The sequence below is a fragment of the Malaya genurostris genome, chromosome 3 (genome assembly GCF_030247185.1).
Source record: "Malaya genurostris strain Urasoe2022 chromosome 3, Malgen_1.1, whole genome shotgun sequence".
Lineage (NCBI taxonomy): Eukaryota > Metazoa > Arthropoda > Insecta > Diptera > Culicidae > Malaya > Malaya genurostris.
In genome coordinates, this window is record NC_080572.1 from 140,769,034 (window position 1) to 140,789,037 (window position 20,004).

The 20,004-nt window shown below is 40.9% G+C and overlaps 1 protein-coding gene across 14 annotated transcripts in view; it reads right to left on the minus strand.

The window, feature by feature from the left end:
• LOC131438020 (dystrophin, isoforms A/C/F/G/H) overlaps positions 1-20,004 on the minus strand; it is a 1,278,256-nt gene that overhangs the window by 893,852 nt on the left and 364,400 nt on the right. For 9 of the 14 annotated variants that reach the window (XR_009230868.1, XR_009230869.1, XM_058607784.1 and 6 more), the window contains 3 exons: positions 7,475-7,567; positions 7,303-7,420; positions 7,057-7,247 (listed from right to left, as the gene is read on the minus strand). Coding sequence is in view for 11 of the 14 variants with exons in the window: in XM_058607784.1 (XP_058463767.1) it covers positions 7,057-7,247; positions 7,303-7,420; positions 7,475-7,567 (402 nt within the window). In the remaining 3 variants the exon portion in view is untranslated. Of the gene's footprint in view, positions 1-7,056; positions 7,248-7,302; positions 7,421-7,474; positions 7,568-7,828; positions 7,934-17,721; positions 17,924-20,004 lie in introns of those variants that run through there. The other 5 variants (XM_058607793.1, XM_058607792.1, XM_058607783.1 and 2 more) reach the window with 5 other exon arrangements.

Below are 20,004 nucleotides of genomic sequence, written 5' to 3' on the forward strand. Positions count from 1 at the left end.
ATCACTATTGGACAATCGACAGCGGTGCGTCATGCCATATGGCGAGTCGGTTCTGATGGCTAACGGGAACAGTGCGAAATCGTGCGGGTACGGTAACGGTACTGTGACGGGTATGAATCGCGCGGGTGAGTCGGTTAATCTCAAACTTGAAAACGTTCTCTATGTGTCGGACTTGGAAAGCGGTTTGATCTCAGTAAGCAAAATCGCTGATAAGGGTTTTAGTGTTCTGTTTAAACGCAATTGCGTGCAGATTATAAATGAATCAAATGAAGTGGTGGCGCTAGGAGATCGCTGTGGCGGATTATACGTGCTCAAAGAACCCCAGCGTGTGTTAATAGCAAACAGTCGATGTCACACCATCAATTGCCAGCACACATGGCATAGAAGATTCGGACATCGTGACCCCGCGGTGTTCGAGCGCATCCAGAAGGACAAGTTGGCAACTGGGATGAAACTTGTCGATTGTGGAACTAAAACACCGTGTGAACATTGTATGGCAGGAAAGTCGTCTCGTTTACCGTATCCTCAGCAGTCAAAAAGCAAAGCAGCTCAGCCATTGGATTTAGTGCACACAGACTTGTGCGGACCAATGAGTAATGTCACACCAGGAGGAAAGAAATATTTCATGACTATTATCGACGATTACAGCCGGTATGTAGTGATGTACCTGCTGAGAGATAAAGGTGAAGCAAAAAATTGTGTAATGGACTATGTACGGCTTGTGGAGAACCAGTTCGGAAGAAAACCGAAGGCTATTCGTTCCGATCGTGGCGGAGAATTCGTGAACGAAACACTAAAGAAATTCTACAGAAACGAAGGGATCAAGATGCAGCTGACAGCGGGGTATGCGCCTCAGCAAAATGGGGTGGCAGAGCGACGCAACCGTTATTTGCAGGAGATGGCCGTTTGCATGCTCCTCGATGCAGGTTTAGAGAAAATCTATTGGGGGGAGGCAATTGCGGTAGCTGCGTACGTCCAGAATCGACTACCATCCAGAGTAGTAGAAAAAACTCCTTACGAGTTATGGAGCGGTGAGAAACCTGATTTGTCTCATCTGAGAGTTTTCGGTTGTGAGGCTTACGTTCACATTCCCGACGTGAAGCGTGGTAAACTAGACAGCAAAGCGGAAAGGTTGATTTTCGTTGGTTATAGCTGTGGATCTAAAGCTTACCGTTTCCTGAACAAACAGACCAATAAGGTGGTTATCAGTAGGGATGCCAAGTTCCTGGAACTCGGATCTGACATACAGGAGGAGACCAAGGATCGTTTGCCAAGTGATCAATCGGTTGAAATGGACGTAGAGATTCAGTGCTCATCTGATACAGGTACTATCGTGGATGAACCAGACTTCTATGGTTTTTCGGAAAGTGACAGCGAGTATCATGATCTCGAAGAAGCAGATGAGTTTCCACAGCGGAGATCGCATCGATCTAATGCTGGTGTGCTACCTACTAGACTAGAAAACTATGTAGTTGGTATAGCAAGAAGTGAATCGCGAGAACCAAGGACCTACAAGGAAGCAATTGAATGTTCAGATAGGAAGGAATGGGTGAAGGCAATGGACGATGAATACCAGGCTCTGTTGTCTAATGATACCTGGTCGCTCGTTCGTTTGCCCAAAGAAAGTCACGCCATCGGATCGAAATGGGTATATAAGTTGAAGAAGGACTCGTCTGGGCAAGTAGTACGTCATAAAGCCAGACTTGTTGCTCAAGGTTATGCTCAGCGTTTTGGCGAAGATTTCAATGAAGTGTTTGCGCCAGTCGCTATGCAACAGACTTTTCGAGTGCTGTTGGCAGTAGCTAGTCATCGTAAACTGAAGGTGCATCATATCGATGTAAAGAACGCCTTATTGAACGGGAATTTGGAAGAAGAAATATTCATGCGACAACCTCCAGGATACGCTGTGAAGGGAAAGGAGGAGTATGTTTGCAAATTGATTCGTAGCCTGTATGGATTGAAACAGGCGCCAAGAGTTTGGAATATGTCACTGAAAAGAATGTTGCTGAAGTTGGGTTTTAAGCAATCACAATCAGATGTTTGCTTATTTTCGAAACAATTGGAAGATGGTGAATGGCTCTACCTACTCGTTTACGTGGACGACATGATCGTGGCTTGTAAGGATCAACGGCACATTGATTATCTTGTACGAAAGCTGAACGAAAATGTTGAGATTACGTCGCTAGGTGAAGTTCGACATTTCCTGGGCATGCGAGTGAGGAATGATGACGACGGAGTGTTTCATCTCAGTCAACAATCTTTCATAAGGGAGATTGCGCAACGTTTTGGTCTTGAAGAAGCTAAAGGAAGCGGATATCCTCTGGACACGGGTTATTTGAAACAGCAGGATAGTGTACCTTTACCGGATAACATCCAATATCACAGTTTAGTTGGGGCGTTGCTATACGTTGCGACTAACACTCGACCGGATATAGTAGCGGCAGTATCAATCTTGAGTAGAAAAACGAAGAATCCAACGCAGCGAGATTGGGTGGAACTGAAAAGAACCGTGCGATACTTGCTTAGTACTCAGAACTACGAATTGAAGCTGGGAGGAGATAGAACGAAGCAGATGGAGCTTGTTGGTTACAGCGATGCTGACTGGGCAGGCGATACGGACAGAAAATCCACCAGTGGCTACATTTTCCAACTCGGAAATGGATCTGTAAGTTGGGCTAGCAGGAAGCAGAATTGTGTGACTACTTCGACTATGGAGGCCGAATACGTCGCTCTTTCAGAGGCAGCTAATGAAGCAGTATGGTTGCGTAGGCTTCTTGTGGATATGGGACATGCACAACAGAAGCCAACTCCGGTGTTCGAAGACAATCGCAGCTGCATCGATTTTGTTTCACTGGAAAAGCAAAACCGACGGAGTAAGCACATCGACGTCAAGTACTACCAGGCGAAAGATTTATGCGCGAGAGGAGAAAGCTGTCTGCGATTTTGCTCAAGTGATGTAATGGTTGCTGACGTGTTTACGAAACCTCTGGGACCAATGAAGATGAAGCAGTTTGCTACATGTTTGGGATTGATGGAGAAATGAAATTGATTATTTTAGTGAAACAGCGAGGAGGAGTGTTGGGGAGATTTATTATAGGGACGCTGAATCCCTAAAATCGGCAACCATGCCAGTCAAGATAGAAATGTTTTTTGATACCACTGTTCAATTTCCTTTTTGCACTAAGACAAAAATACAACACGCGTTACTTTGATTAACTGATTTTCACGTTTCTTTACGCGGTATGAGTTCCCTGCAACTTTGTTCTCTGCTGTAGCCACGAATATTCCAACAATAATATTGCGGTATTCTATTCAAAATTATTCTCTTCGATTTTCGAAAGAAACCAAGAGATTGTTTATGCATAACATACATAATAAAACAGTGCTTTGATTGCGTAAGTCATCCTTAAGAAAACGAAATGGGTTCACTATTATATGCACTTCCGGCACCGGAACCCGAGTATAATCAAAGTCGGTTCGTACGGCCACCAACTAACATGACACAAAAACTCTTCTAGTACGCACTCTAAATTACGATTTGAATGTTTGTTGCATCCGAAAATATTTTAAGTGACGGTTTACAATATTGAACACACTTTACCCTATAACTCCGGAACCGGAAGTCGGATTCGCATGAAATATAGGAATACCTTTCATTTGAATCTAAGTTTGTGGAAATCGGTCAAACCAGCACTGAGAAAAGTGAGTGAGATTCATTTTCTTATATATGACCACTATTTCCGGTACTTCCGGAACCGGATACCGGGAACCAGGATAGCCGAAATCGGTTTGTTTAGTTGCCTACTGATAATGACTATCGATTTGTGTAGTTTTGAGACCAGTTTAGAATTTTTTTTTACGTTTTTTTGTTTCGCCGGTTTAAGTGACGGTGTACAATATTGAACACACTTTACCCTATAATTCCGGAACCAGAAATCGGATCCGGATGAAATTCAGGAATTCCGTATGGGACCGGAAGACCTTTGATTTGAGTCCAAGTTTGTGGAAATCGGTCAAGCCATCACTGAGAAAAGTGAGTGAGCTATATTTTGGTAAATATGAACACTATTTCCGGTACTTCCGGAACCGGAACCGGGAACCAGGATAGCCGGAATCGGATTGTATAGTTGCCTACCGATAATGACTATCGATTTGTGTAGTTTTGAGACCAGTTTAGAATTTTTTTACGTGTTTTGTTTCGCCGGTACGCCGGTGACGGTGTACAATATTGAACACACTTTACCCTATAACTCCGGAACCAGAAATCGGATCCGGATGAAACTCAGGAATTCCGTATGAGACCGGAAGACCTTTCATTTGGATCTAAGTTTGTGGAAATCGGTCAAACCATCGCTGAGAAAAGTGAGGGAGATCTATTTTGGTATAAATGACCACTATTTCCGGTACTTCCGGAACCGGATACCAGGAACCAGGATAGCCGGAATCGGTTTGTTCAGTTGCCTACTGATAATGACTATCGATTTGTGTAGTTTTGAGACCAGTTTAGATTTTTTTTTACGTTTTTTGTTTCGCCAGTTTAAGTGACGGTGTACAATATTGAACACACTTTACTCTATAACTCCGGAACCGGAAGTCGGATCCGGATGAAATTCAGGAATTCCTAATGAGACCACGAGACCTTTCATTTGCATCTAAGTTTGTCAAAATCGGTTCAGCCATCTCCGAGAAAACCTAGTGAGATTATTTGACACACACACACACACACACACACACACACACACACACACACACACACACACACACACATTGATCAGTTCGATGAACTGAGTCAAATGGTATATGACAATTTTCACTAGTCGGGTTTTCAAGTGATTGCATAACCTTTCTATATGAGAAAGGCAAAAATTAACAATACATACAAATGTTTCAACAATCAGTGGCGTCTCGTCCTCATGTGCACCACGTTCACTGCACAGCCGGTCGAATTGAAGGAATGACATGCGTCCTCCACCCTATCCATATTAAATTATTTTTTTGGAATCTTTATTTTTTCGATGAAAGCAGGTTGGATCGCACCGAAATTGCGAGTATTTACACGCACCTCATATACATCAGACATAAAATTTCATGTATTTATTGTCGCTGTGTTAGTGTTTTTTTTTCGTGCGCATGAGTTACTGCTCAGATTCAAGAAGAGAAAGAACTACTCAGCTCACCTCTGAGATTTGTTTGTTTAATAAAAAAATTCCATCCCAAAGCATATCGTTATCTCATTGTATTGAAAAACAGTGAATGTACATTCCTCAATCTTAAGGATTCCCTTACAGCTGTTGCATCTGCTATCATACTACATATGCAGTGCACAACTAGTCAATTTTGTCACGAGACGCCCATGTGAACAATATAAAATTTCTTTACATAGTCCTTACCTAAAACATTGCAGTAGATACCAAATAGGATGAACCCACTGTTTCTGAAATACATTTTCTTGAAAATTTTCAAGCGATGTTTGCTTAATCCTTTCTCAAAAGTAAGGCTAGAGTCAAACTGGCGAATTTATTTTGTTAATGTTCTCTCTTGATCATACAGAAGGCATATGCAAAATTTTAGTCAAATAAAAAAATACAAGAAAAAATCGACCTTCCATTTCATATGGAATTACTCGCATTCAAAAATACTCAAACCGGTTTTCCAAACCAAGTCTCACACGGACAAAATTCCGATTCCAGAAATGAGCAAAACGAGTCATGATTTGGGGAAAATAATATATTTTCATGTTATAATACACCATGATTAAAAATTCTCGGATCATGATCCATTTAGACTGATTTCGCTGAAATTTAAATGTAACGAACTTGACGTTGTTGAGTATAACCTCAGGTGTGTTTCTGCTACGATGGTAATTTTTGCAACATAAATTCAAATTTGAATTAAATGGTATGGCGTGATGAACGTATTTTTACACGATTTGAACTAATGTCTCAAATGATGTACATTTGAATAGCAAAGCAGTGGAAAGAACAACGAACTTCTTTTAATCAGAATCAATAACAATTCAAATATTATGTTTTTGAAAAATGGCGTCGCCTAAATTAACGTGTTAACTTGCAATCCAATTTTGATTTTGTGTTTCAGAATTTAAGCACTTAAACGAACTGCATGAAAAACACGTGTGAATCAAGTCTCTTAAAAAGAAACTCTATGTAGAATTCTTGCAAATGCTGTGGATCGATTTTTCCTTTTATGTTTTCAAAACATCGTTTGCAAAATCGTCTTATTTGAAATATTTAGGTGAATCAATACAGCTTGTGTTGTTGTTATATCTATGAAAAAAAATTAAAGTGGTTGAATAATATTTTTTCTGATTTTCATTATAACATCATATATGTATGAATACATTCAAACAAAATGTCACATTGATATTTGACAAATGGAAAGCGTAACCGTGCTTAGTCTCATATAATGTCAATTTTCGGTTCATCATCTTTAAGTTGTCAATTCTCTATCAGTCGGTGAGTAAAACAATACGATTGAAATGAATACGCTTCAGAATTAGGTAAACAACATTTTCAGTAGTTCTTGCTTTTCAATGTATACTTTTTGTCTTATCATTAATCTATTAAGCAATCTATCACATCACTTGAGGTAGAGGATTCTAACTGATATACGGGTAGAGAATTGGAATTCCTCAAGTAACGCATTTTCGAGCCATGATTAATTTTCATTGGAGAAGGGTTATTGCTCATGGTTTAATGAGAAGTTAAAATTATCGGTTTCATGATTTTCTAATCATGACAGCAGTAACGGATTTCTTTCCTTGCCCTAATCCAGTTATTGTATTCAGCCGTTCATATGAAATGATTACATCAATACCCCTGTAGTTATATTCACCAATGTAATGTGCGTTACGCTTCAATTTCAGCAAGGAAACACATTACATGAAAATACACTCTTTGTCTGAAATCGTGAGATAAGTAGTCAACAAATATTTTTGGTGGCTGTTAGTGCAATGGCCCAGTAATGTTAGCTATATTCAGATTCTAATAAGAGTTAGTGGTTTAAAATAAATTATACAATTTAAACTGAGCAACTAACCTTTTGTTTATCTATTGCGTCCATTACCATGTCACTGTCACCAACTACAACAGAGTGCTTGTTTATCATTTCAAGTCCAATGTTTAACCAATTTATGATATGAGTGACTGACTGTTCAAAGATATTAATTAATGCAACATTTTTAGCATTTAATTTTGTGGTGGAAGACCCAGGTACATAAGATTTGGAATCTAAAATTTAGCATTCATATTTGATTAATTGTTTACAGTGGATATTTATAAATACCTTGACTTGTGACTGTAGTATTGGGACTCGATCGATCATTTTCAAGGTTTTCGACACAGTTTAGAATTGATACTGCATTTACAACTTTATCACAATGATCAGAGAGCTCCTTGATAACCTAAAAACATAAAATAACATGTTTAAACTATTATGGCTACTTTTAAAACATTACCTTTTCTAGCATATCCATAATTTCAATATCTATAACGTTATATCTGGCTTGCGATGCAATTGTGAGTGCAAGTTTCAACTCTTGTTGTTTTATCTGAAACAAACAGATAAATGCACTGTTCTTGTAAGGCAGAAGAGTTTCAGTTGATTTTAACAATAATATTTTTCAAACATATATGTGTATTTTGATTCAATCAATATTCGTTTAGAATTTAGATTATCAGAGTTGAGTATCGATAAATTGTATGGTAAATGATATTCGTTGTGGTAATTTTTTTTTCGTGGCTTAGATTAGAAGAAGTACGCATGCGTGCAAATGACTGTGGATATAAATGTCATTGTGATTTACCATTACCTTTCGAGAAAATATAGCGTTATGGCCAACGGTAATCGCATCTTCGTTCATTACATAATATTAGACGAGACACTCTTAAATGCATAATCCACATGAAATAGAATTCTGTCAAAATAGAAAATTGCACCAAATGCAACAAAAACGCAATTAATTATCATTCTTAAGTCAAGCACTTCTTTTCTTAAACCAAACAATAATCATATTATCAAATTGAATGACCTGGAATTGACATGGTCTGATCATGCAAAATACTTAGGATTAACGTATGACAAAAAACTCATTTCAAGGATCACATTGAAGCAATCCAGGCAAAGTGTAATAAATATATTAACTGTTAATATCCTCTTATAAAAAGAAATTCTAAGCTCTGTCTAAAGAACAAATTATTAATGTATAAACAAATTTTCTGATCAGTCATGCTTTGTGCAGTACCAATTCGGTCAAGTTGAAAGAAGAAAAACCGTCACCAAGAAGAAAACCGCTTCAAACGGTTCAGATTAAAATTCTGAAAATGATTTTGTAGCGTCCTCCCTGGTTTATTACAAATGAATTACAAAGACTCACAAGTATAGAACAATTATATGTAATGTCACATAATAGTATAAGCAATTCCGAAAATATCGATGCAATCTTCAATTGAATCGATTCGCCTCAGTATTCGTTAATAAGTTAGCATATAAGTACCTCTTCCCCATTACACAATACAGTAGGCTTCCAATTTTTCCTACACAAAAATCACAAAATGGCGGAAACAATTGAACAATTGATGCTGAAAAGTCACCATTTGTGGTTGACCACTGAATTTATATCTTAAAAATTTATTTTTTACGTTTCGCCTTCGGCTCATCAGTGAGTCAGCAGTTTATGATGAACTGCTAACGTCACCAAACAATTTAACATAAATCACTAAGCAGAGGTAAGGTTAATGCTATTTGAAAAACACTTATTGCAGTGCAATTCTCGTAGTTCGAACTGTGTAGGATTGTCGGCGATTTCAGCTATAACTACAATTCTTCGTCGATTGGTGCTGCGTGAATAAACTTTTTATAAACGTCTCAAAGTGTCAGGTGATGACGTTTCATCGTAATATGCATCCTGTAAAATTCGACTACTGTACTGTACTGGTTCAGTCCTGACTAGAGTGAACCTGGTGAGTGATTTGGGAACACAAATCACTGAAAAATTTACATTCGATTTACATCGATCATTAATAATCACGAAACCGTTACGTCAATTGGGATTAATTTCTAAAATCGCTAAGGAATTCAAAGACCCACACTGTTTGAAGGCTTTGTACTGTTCACTGGTTCGGCCAATCCTTCGGTTTGGTTTCCTCATCAAATTTCGTGGTGCATGCGAATTGAACGTGTTCAAAGACGCATCGTTCATTTGGTACTGCGACACTTGCCGTGACGAGATCCAGCAAATCTGCCACCCTATCCTGATATATGTAAACTAATTGGATTGTCATCATCGATATTTTGCAACGTCGCCAAAGAATTCAGCAAGCATTGTTCGTCGCAAAATTGATTAACGGAGAGATTGATGCACCTGAATTACGTTGTGAAATAAACTTCCAGACACCGAATAGAAAACTACGAAATGAAACTCTGCCTCAGCACAGATTCCACAGGACTCTTTTCGGATATGATGAACCAATAGCCGCTTGTATTCGAACGTTCACTTCAGTCGAAGATTACTTCGAGTTTAGTGAATCATCTAGTCGCTTTGCTAGTAAAATTAAACGATTTGCTATTATGTTTTGACAATGTTTTACAATATTCATTTTTTATGTTATTTATTTAGTATGTAGTTAGCTGTTTTAACCCCTTAACGCTCATGGGGGAACATTTTTCCCTTCTATAAAAATCATGTTTGATTCTTATCGATGTTGTTTAGAATCGATTATAATTTGATATAAAATCGATGTTTTTTTAATGAATGTTGGAAAAAAAAATTTCACTCTTTTCAGTGATGGTATAAAATTTTTAACACACTTTACGATATTTTTCCGGATTCGGAAGTCGGATTCGAATGAAATTTAAGAATTCCGTAGGGAACCTCAGGACCTTTCATTTGAACCTAAGCTTGTGAAAATCGGTCGCGCCATCTATGAGAAGAGCTAGAAAACACATCTTAAATTTTACGCACATTTTACCCCATAACTCCGGAACAGGAAATCAGAAAAAAATGAAATTCAAGAACTTAGTATGGGACCTAAATAACTTTCATTTGAATCTAAGTTTGTGAAAATCGGTTCTGCCATCTCCGGAAAAAGTTGCTGCACTTATTTTCACACTTTTTTGCTCATTTTACCCCATAATACCGAAACCGGAACTCGGATCTGAATAATATTCAGGAATTTTGTATGGGACCACAAAACCATTCGTTTGAATCTAAGTTTGTGAAAATCGGTTCAGCCATCTCCGAGAGAAGTTAGTGCAAAAAATAAACGTTACATACACACAGATATTTTGCGTGCTCGACGAACAGAGTTGAATGGTATATCGGTTGTTCTTGATATCGATTCTCTCTACTAGATTTGAATTGTGCCACTTTTAAGTTCGACTATTCGTCCTTTCCCGTAAAGCCGTCGTTCGAAAAAGTGCATGCTTTTTGCCTTACAGTGCTGGGCTTGAAGAAAGAAGATGTGAAGAGACTGCAGTGCCACCGAGGTGGTGCGTGTACTTTCATAAAGGTCAGGGACCTAGAGATAGCACAAAGAGTTGTCGACGATCACGGAAAACATGAAGTGGAGCTAGAGGGGAAAAAGTACAATCTACGAATAACATTGGAGGATGGAAGTGTCGAAGTGAAGGTACACGACCTCCCCGAAGACGTGAGCGAAGATAAAACCGTGAAATTTTTGAGCGCATTCGGTGAGGTACTATCTATTCGTGTACTGACACGAGGTGAAGGCAAGACATTCCTTTCGTGACCGTCGTATCGATCGGATGGTAGTTTGCATTAGAGCAGCAGTGCGTTAATCGATTCTAATCCGTTTCAAGGTTATTTAATATCAAATCTATTGTATTCGTGAGCTTGTTCAGTAGATCAATACAGTATAAACAATAAATACCGTTAGACAGTGCCGGGTGTTATTGTGTTAAAACAATACGAACAGTGAACGGACGTTTAGTGTGGTGCCGTGAACCGGTACTGTGTGCTTATTAATTCTCAGAGGTCGTTGTACCTAACGCTTGGCCTCAGCGGCCGAGTTGCTACGGATCATTAGCTAAGTATTATATTTTGACTCCCCCTATAATTTGCGCGGAACCTCAACCGCGCTATGGCAAATCCATTAAATTCTCCCCTGCCCCCCGAAGATAAAATGGAGACAGATTCTAAATCTGCTCTAAATAGTAAGACTCACCGGGTTAAACAGTATCCGGAAGAGCCTTCACCCTCGGTCGGCCTTTATGTGGTTTATTTTCGGACCAAAGAGAAGAATAAACCGCTTAATATTTTGAAAATCTCTAAAGACTTGGCGTCAAAATATACAACCTTGAAATTTATTTCAAAAATTCGTCCCGATAAGCTCAGGGTCTTGTTGATCAGTCTGAAACATGCTAATGAGATCGCTCGAAACGATCACTTTACACGGGACTACCGCGTTTACAAACCAGCTCGCTAAGTCGAGATAGACGGAGTGATCACGGATCCAAGTCTGACATGCGAGGACATTCTCAAACATGGGATCGGATGTTTTAAAGATCCCTTGCTTAAGAATGTAAAGATACTGGATTGCAAACGTTTGCATTCAGTATCGATCGCCGTGGATGGGACAAAGTTTTATCCACACTCGGACTCGTATCGGGTGACCTTCTCCGGCTCGGTTTTGCCGAAATTCGTTCTCCTGGACAGGGTTCATCTGCCTGCCTGTTTTTGTACCACGGGTAATGAATTGCACTAGTTGTCAACAACTACGACACACAGCTTCCCATTGTGGAAATCGGCCCGCTGCTCGAAGTGTGGTGAGAGTCATGTGGATGGCGTTTGCTACAGAGACATTGAAAAGTGTCTTCACTGTAGGGCGGCCCCGCATGACCTCACAGCATGTTCTGCGTATAAATTGCGTGGAGATAATTTGAAACGATCTCTCAAGCAACGATCAAACCGCTCGTTCGCAGAAATGCTGAAAATCGCCACACCACCTGAACAGAACCCCTACACCTGCTTGTCTGCGGACGATTGCGACTCTGACGATCCTCAAGAAGGTACATCTTCAACTGTCCCTCGTAGTTTTAAGAAGAGAAGAAATATATCATCTCCTAAACTCCCTAGCAAGGGTTCGAAGATATCTCTTGAAGGCCCTCCAAAAGTAACAGCAGAAGGAAGTGTTGGTAAAAAAAACGAAAAGACGAAGCCAAAAGCTCCTAGTTCCGGAGACTTGAATTCTAAGAAAGAATATCCAACACTTCTGGGGACAACCAAAACGCCGAAAGTCCCCAAGTATTCACTGAATCCTCGTAAAATTCACTGACATTGTGGACTTTATATTTTCCGTCTTCAACATTTCTGACCCCCTAAAAGGTATTTTGATGACTTTCCTACCAAAAGTTAAAATGGTTTTGATGCAGCTGACTGCAAAATGGCCCCTCCTCTCAGCAATCGTTCCCTCGATTGCTAATTTTTCGAACGAGGTCAATGATTCGATCACTGTTTTACAGTGGAACTGTAGAAGTATCATCCCGAAAATAGATCCTTTTAAATACCTAGTAAACAATCTGAAATGTGATGCATTTGCATTGTGCGAAACTTGGTTAACTTCTAATGTATCACTAAACTTCCACGATTTTAACATTATTCGTCTGGATCGAGATAATCCCTACGGAGGAGTACTTTTGGGGATCAAAAATTGCTATTTCTTCTTTCGAATTAACCTCCCCTCGATACCAGGTATTGAAGTTGTCGCATGTCATGTCACAATTAAAGGCAAGGACCTTTGTATTGCTTCCATATATATTCCCCCTAGAGCCTCAGTTGAGTACCACTGGCTCAGCAGTATCATGCAACTTCTTCCCGCACCGACGTTAGTTTTAGGAGACTTTAACTCTCACGGTACGGGATGGGGTTGTCTTCATGATGATAACAGATCCGCTATGATCCATGATATTTGCGACAACTTCAATATGACAATCTTGTATACGGGAGAAATGACACGAATTCCCGCACCACCAGCAAGACCAAGTGCGCTGGACTTATCCCTTTGCTCGACATCGCTACGGTTGGATTGCACGTGGAAGGTAATCCCTGATCCCCACGGTAGCGATCATCTGCCTATCGTAATTTCAATCGCCAGTGGATTAAGATCATCGGAAACAATCAATGTTTTGTTTGACCTAAAACGAAATATTGATTGGAAATGTTACGCAATATCGATATCTGAGAAACTAGAAACAACACAAGAACTACATCCGGAGGAAGAGTATACGGTTATGGCTGGCTTGATTCTCGACACTGCGATTCAAGCTCAGACGAAACGTATACCCGGCGCGAATACTAACATTCGTCCTCCCAACCCGTGGTGGGACAAAGAGTGCTCATCACTGAACGCGGAAAGATCTTTAGCATTTAAAAAGTTCAGAAAATATGGAACACCTGATAATTATAGAAATTACGCAGCGCTAGATAAGCAAATGAAGAACTCAGTTAAAGCAAAGAACCTAGGTTACTGGCGACGGTTTGTTGACGGATTAACAAAAGAATCATCGATGAGCACTCTTTGAAACACAGCCCGACGAATGCGCAACCAAAACACAACGAACGAAAGCGAGGAATATTCTAATCGCTGGATATTTGATTTCGCTAGAAAAGTATGCCCCGATTCTGTTCCGGAACAGAAGATCTTCCGTGTCGCGACATCGAATACAAACGAAACACCGTTTTCGATGGTAGAGTTCTCACTTGCGCTCTTGTCGTGTAACAAAAAAGCCCCGGGGTTAGACAGAATTAAATTTCAACTTGTTGAAAAATCTTCCTGACTCTGCCAAAAGGCGCTTGCTGAATCTATTCAACAAGTTCCTCGAGGGTAATATTGTCCCACACGACTGGAGACAAGTGAGAGTAATCGCCATTCAAAAACCTGGGAAACCAGCCTCCGATCACAATTCGTATCGGCCGATTGCTATGCTTTACTGTATCCGGAAGTTGTTCGAAAAAATGATTCTCTTCCGTCTAGACAATTGGGTCGAAACTAATGGCTTGCTTTCAGATACACAATTTGGTTTCCGCAGGGGTAAAGGAACGAACGATTGTCTTGCGTTGCTCTGAACAGAAATTCAAATGGCATTTGCTCGTAAATAACAAATGGCATCATTTTTTCTAGATATCAAGGGGGCTTTTTATTCAGTTTCTATAAATATCCTATCTAAGTAGCTGCACCAGCATGGTCTTTCGCCGGTTTTGAACACCTTTTTATATAATCTATTGTCCGAGAAACACATGTATTTTGCACATGGTGATTTGTCGACAATACGATTTAGTTACATGGGTCTTCCTCAGGCTCATGCTTAAGCACCCTTTTATACAACTTTTACGTAAACAACATTGATGAATGTATCAACACATCTTGCACGCTAAGACAACTTGCCGACGACAGCGTTGTGTCCATTATAGGACCCAAAGCTGCCAATTTCCAAGGACCATTACAAGATACCCTCGACAACTTGTCGACATGGGCTCTTCAACTTGGTATCGAGTTCTCTACGGAGAAAACTGAGCTGGTTGCATTTTCAAGGAAGCGAGAACCAGCACAACTACAGCTTCAACTAAGGGGTGAAACTATAGCTCAGGTCTTCACATTCAAATATCTCAGGGCCTGGTTCGACTCCAAAGGCCCCGGGGATGTCATATTAGGTATCTGAAACAAAAATGTCAGCAGAGAATTAATTTTCTTCGCACAATAACCGGAACTTGGTGGGGTGCCCACCCAGGAGATCTAATCAGGCTGTACCAAACAACGATATTGTCCGTAATGGAATATGAATGCTTCTGCTTCCGATCCGCCGCGAACACCCATTTCATTAAACTGGAAAGAATTCAGTATCGTTGTTTGCGTATTGCCTTAGGTTGCATGCAGTCGACTCATACGATGAGTCTCGAAGTGCTCGCGGGCGTCTTACCGTTGAAAAATCGATTCTGGGATCTTTCATATCGATTGCTAATCCGATGCGATATCTTGAATCCAATGGTGATTGAAAATTTCGAAAGGCTTGTCGAGCTCAATTCTCAGACCCGTTTTATGTCCTTGTATTTTGACTACATGGCTCACAATATTAATCCTTTTTCGATTGTTTCCAACCGTGCTCATTTCTTGGATACTTCTGATGCTACTGTTTTTCGACACATCCATGAAAAAAGAAATTCGTGGAATCCCGGATCACGTACGCCATCAAGTGGCCCCAAATAATTTTTATAATAAATTCAGAACAGTCAACTGTGAAAAGATGTTTTACACTGACGGATCAAACATCAACAGGGTCAGGCTTCTTCAATCAGAACATCACCGCTTCGTACAAACTCAGTAATCCTGCTTCAGTCTACGTCGCAGAATTCGCTGCTATTCAGTACACCCTTGAGATCATTGAAACCTTGCCCAAAGACCATTACTTCATTGTCACGGACAGTCTAAGTTCAACAGAAACTCTCCGCGCAGTGAAGTCAGTAAAGTATGCCCCATATTTCCTGGGGAAAATAAGGGAACACTTGCGAACTTTATCTGAACGGCCTTATTTAATATCGTTAGTCTGGGTCCCTTCGCATTGTTCCATTCCGGGAAATGAAAAGGCAGACTCATTGACTAAGGTGGGCGCATTAGAAGGTGATATTTATGAAAGACCAATCTGCTTCAATGAATTTTTCAGTATCTCTCGTCAGAAAACTCTCGAAAGTTGGCAAACTTCATGGAGCAATGGCGAACTGGGACGATGGCTGCATTCCATTATCCCTAGGTTGAAATGGAGCAAAAGTTACAAAACAAATGGCTCTCACATCATACAATGTCGCTTCAATTGACATCGGCACGATCACGAACCCCACGAAAATAAATGCGCTTCGTACTTTCATCAGCAGCCACTGGCTCGATATGGTATGTTTGCAAGAAGTAAAAAACGAGCAACTCTCCTTGCTGGGTTTCGTCGTTTTCTGCAATGTTGAGCACACGAAAAGAGGCACCGCTATCGCTCTGAGACAACACGTCCAGGTCTCTCACGTCGAGCAAAGTCTAGACGGGCGACTCATCGCATTGAGATTCCAATGCACGACAATCTGCAATGTCTACGCTCCTTCCGGTTCTATGCAACGTACCGCGCGAGATGAATTTTTTGAACGAAACGTTGGCTTATTACCTCCGGCACCATACACGGCACATTTTTCTAACGGGCGACTTCAATTGCGTACTTCGAACGTGCGACTCGAGCAGTCCAAATCCCAGACCCGCACTGAAAACACCTGTGCAGTAGCTACACCTACAAAATGTCTAGGAAAAGTTATGCCCGCGCAATGCAGGTTTTACATACGTGAACAGAAATGCCCGGTCTGGCCTCGATCGAATATATGTCAGTTGTAGGCTCCCGGCCGAGCGGTGGCGGGTGGCAGAATAACGAAGATGACGTTTCTTTTAGTTCTATACGGAGTAATACCACGAAATTCACCTTTTTTCTGAGTTTATAGTTTATCTTTTTATGCTTTTCACTTAACAGCTACTTATTCTCAATAGTGCAGGATTAGGCTGTTTTGGGAGTTCTTTCCCACAATCTAACAAAAGTCACTAACGATTGTTAATAAGGCTAACACTTCACGCAGTCTCACTAAGTTCGGCATATCATTAAGTTTACGCACATATGAACGTATGTCCTACTGCAGTACAATCTAGTGCATACTCCACTAGTTTGAAAATCTATTCACAACACTTCATGGTGATCTCAAACACTACACATGAATCTGTTAAATCTCTATTCATTACAGCAATTTACACTTCTTTAGATGCCTTCCGAAAACATTATTTCTTGCTTGATTTTGAGGTCACTTGATACTTGACCCCCACAATGCACACTATGCATACTCCTACGGCTTACTGTATTACACTCCGAACTAGACTTAACTTTTCACTTAATTCTTCAGAAATTGAGTCTGGTCTGTGCTGAACCGAGCTGAACTCTAACTTTTCACTTAATTCTTCAGAAATTGAGTCTGGTCTGTGCTGAACCGAGCTGAACTCTAACTTTTCACTTAATTCTTCAGAAATTGAGTCTGGTCTGTGCTGAACCGAGCTGAACTCTAACTTTTCACTTAATTCTTCAGAAATTGAGTCTGGTCTGAGCTGAACCGAACTGATCTCAACTGAACTGAACTCTACTGAACTGAACTGAGCTGAACTCAACTCAACTTGTCTACGGGCCGACGCCCGAGACTCGCGCCTATCTACCGCACTCTGTAAAACTGAACTCTGATTTTTTCCCGACTAGTGGTTTTTATGTTCCTAACATTTCACTAGCTGTTCGGCCTAAACCCGTGACCATCGTGAACGTTACCGCGGTTGTCCGTGAAATTTCTTTGTTTACACAGAGCACCTCAGTAAACAAAAAACACCTCAGCAACCCCGAGCACATTCCAAGAGCGCGTAAACAACAACTGCTGCGCCAATGCAAACCAGCAATACAGCAAATTTGCTAAGGACGCTGCACAGTAAAGAACTTTTTTTTCAAATAAAATTTTATTGGGCTCATTTGCTTTAGCTTAACGTGGCCGATTGTCCGGTTGTTATGGAGAGAGAAAGGGATGCCGTATTACGGGGCGGCATACTCCCTTAGAGCTAGTAAGGGGACATAGGGAGGGTGGGACCTACACAGTATTGAATTGAAATTTAAATACATCATTTGTTTGTTGCATACATCTTTTAGACACACTTTCCGATCGATGAATCTTCATGTTCTTCAGCACAAGCTGAAGAGATTATTCTGGATTGGGATGCTTTGTTGGTGTGACGTTTTTGGGTAGCTTCCAGCAACTCAGTCAGTTCAAGGCAGGTGCATGCTCCGAATCATGGTTTATACAGGCCATATTTTCAGCAGCGTAAAGAAGAGTGCGATAGAGCTGTAGACGAGAAAGAAATAGGGAGAGCACTAAATTTGAGCATTGATAGTTTTCAAGAAGTTATAAATGAGTTCATATAGTAAGTAAGTAAAGAACTTCACGACAACTTGCGAACAGTACAAACGCACGTGTGCTCATATACTGACCATAAAGCGATCACACTTCGACTTTGCCTTCCTTCATTAGGACGCGAGCACGGTCGTGGATTTTGGTCACTGCGGCCCCATCTATTGACCGATGAAAATGTTGCAGAGTTTCAGTACAAGTGGCAGTACTGGACCCGACAGCGCAGAAATTTTCGTTCATCGATAGAATGGTGGTTGTCATACGCTAAGCCCAAGATTCTTCATTCTTCAAATGGAAATCTCGTGAAGTTTTTCAAGAGTTCCACAGTCAACATCAGCGATTTTAAGCTGAGCTACGGCTAGCGTAAGACGGGTACTATCAACATCCCGAAATGTTACCAACTATAAACCGTTTGAAATGCGAAATGTTGGCTCTTCAACGAAACTTTTCTCACACGTTTATGAGGATAAATGAAACGCACGTAGCAGGGGAACTAATATCGAAATTCCATTTAGGAGAGAGACGAAGGAAAAAAACCGTCATAACTAAGCTACAGACAGAGCGGGAAGGAATTATCGAGGATCCACATGCCATCGAGGCACAGATAACAAATTATTTCTCTTGTCTCTACTCCGAAGAAGCAATCGATGGAAACGAAAATGACTTTATCTTAGAGAGAGTCATCCCACTGAATGATCCACTAAACGAGGCATGCATAGACGAGATCACCACAGCAGAAATCTTAGCAGCAATACGAACTAGTGCACCCAAGAAATCTCCCGGGTGCGATGGCATCCCGAAAGAATTCTACCTGTGCGTGTCTGACGTCATCCACCGAGAGCTCAATCTGCTGCTGAACGAAGCCCTGACTGGCAATCTACCCGCTGCGTTCGTATAGGGCATCATCGTGTTGGCTAAAAAGAGAGGAGGAGACAATACAGTCCGATCGTATCGCCCGATTTCGCTTCTAAACAGTGACTACAAGTTGTTCTCCCGCATACTGAAAACCCGATTAGAGCAAGTAATGAAGGCCCACCACATTCTGAGTGACGGACAGAAATGTTCAAACTCAGAGCGAAACATATTTCAAGCTACTCTTGCTCTGAAATAGCGAATAGATGATTTTCGCCACCGTCGCCGTGCCGGACTCATCAGCTTCGATTTGGACCACGCGTTCGATAGAGTACGACACTCATTTCTTCGAAACCATGCGCTCTCTCGGTATCAATGAGGATCTCACTGAACTACTCTATGTGATTGCAAACCGATCACCATCGCGTTTGCTTATCAATGGGCATCTTTCTCGCTCTTTCGAAATACAACGTTCAGTACGTCAAGGGGATCCAATTTCAATGCATTTGTTCCATTTGCAGTTACATCCATCGATTAAGGAGCTTGAGCGAGTCTGCGGCAATGACTTGCTGGTGGCTTACGCAGATGATATCACCGTGATCGTAACATCCAACGAGCAGATACAAGTGATGAGAGTGTTGTTCGCTCGGTTCGAGATAGTTTCCAGTGCCAACTCAACCATCGAAAATCAACTGCAGTTAACGTTTGAGACTGAGGGGGGGGGGGGGCATGTAATCAGTACCTCGTGGATACAAACAACAGATGCGGTCAAAGTCCTGGGTGTTGTATTCGCGAACTCGATACGGCTGATGACGACAATGAATTGGGATGCGATTACAAGTAAATTCGCTCAACTAATGTGGCTGCACTCTCCACGGCAGCTAGCACTACACCAAAAGGTTATTCTGCTGAATACGTTTGGCACTTCAAGGATATGGTAAATATCATCGATTCTGCCACCATTTACAGTACACATGGATAAAATCACGTCAACGGTGGGCACTGTTCTTTGGAGAGAAATGATTGCCAGCGTCCCAATGATGCAGTTGGTCCGCTGCAGAGAGGAAGGCGGACTAAAGCTGCAACTACCAGCGCTGAAGTGCAAATAATAACATCTGATATTCAAGTCACATGTTGACAAAATCGTTCAAAAATGCAGCACA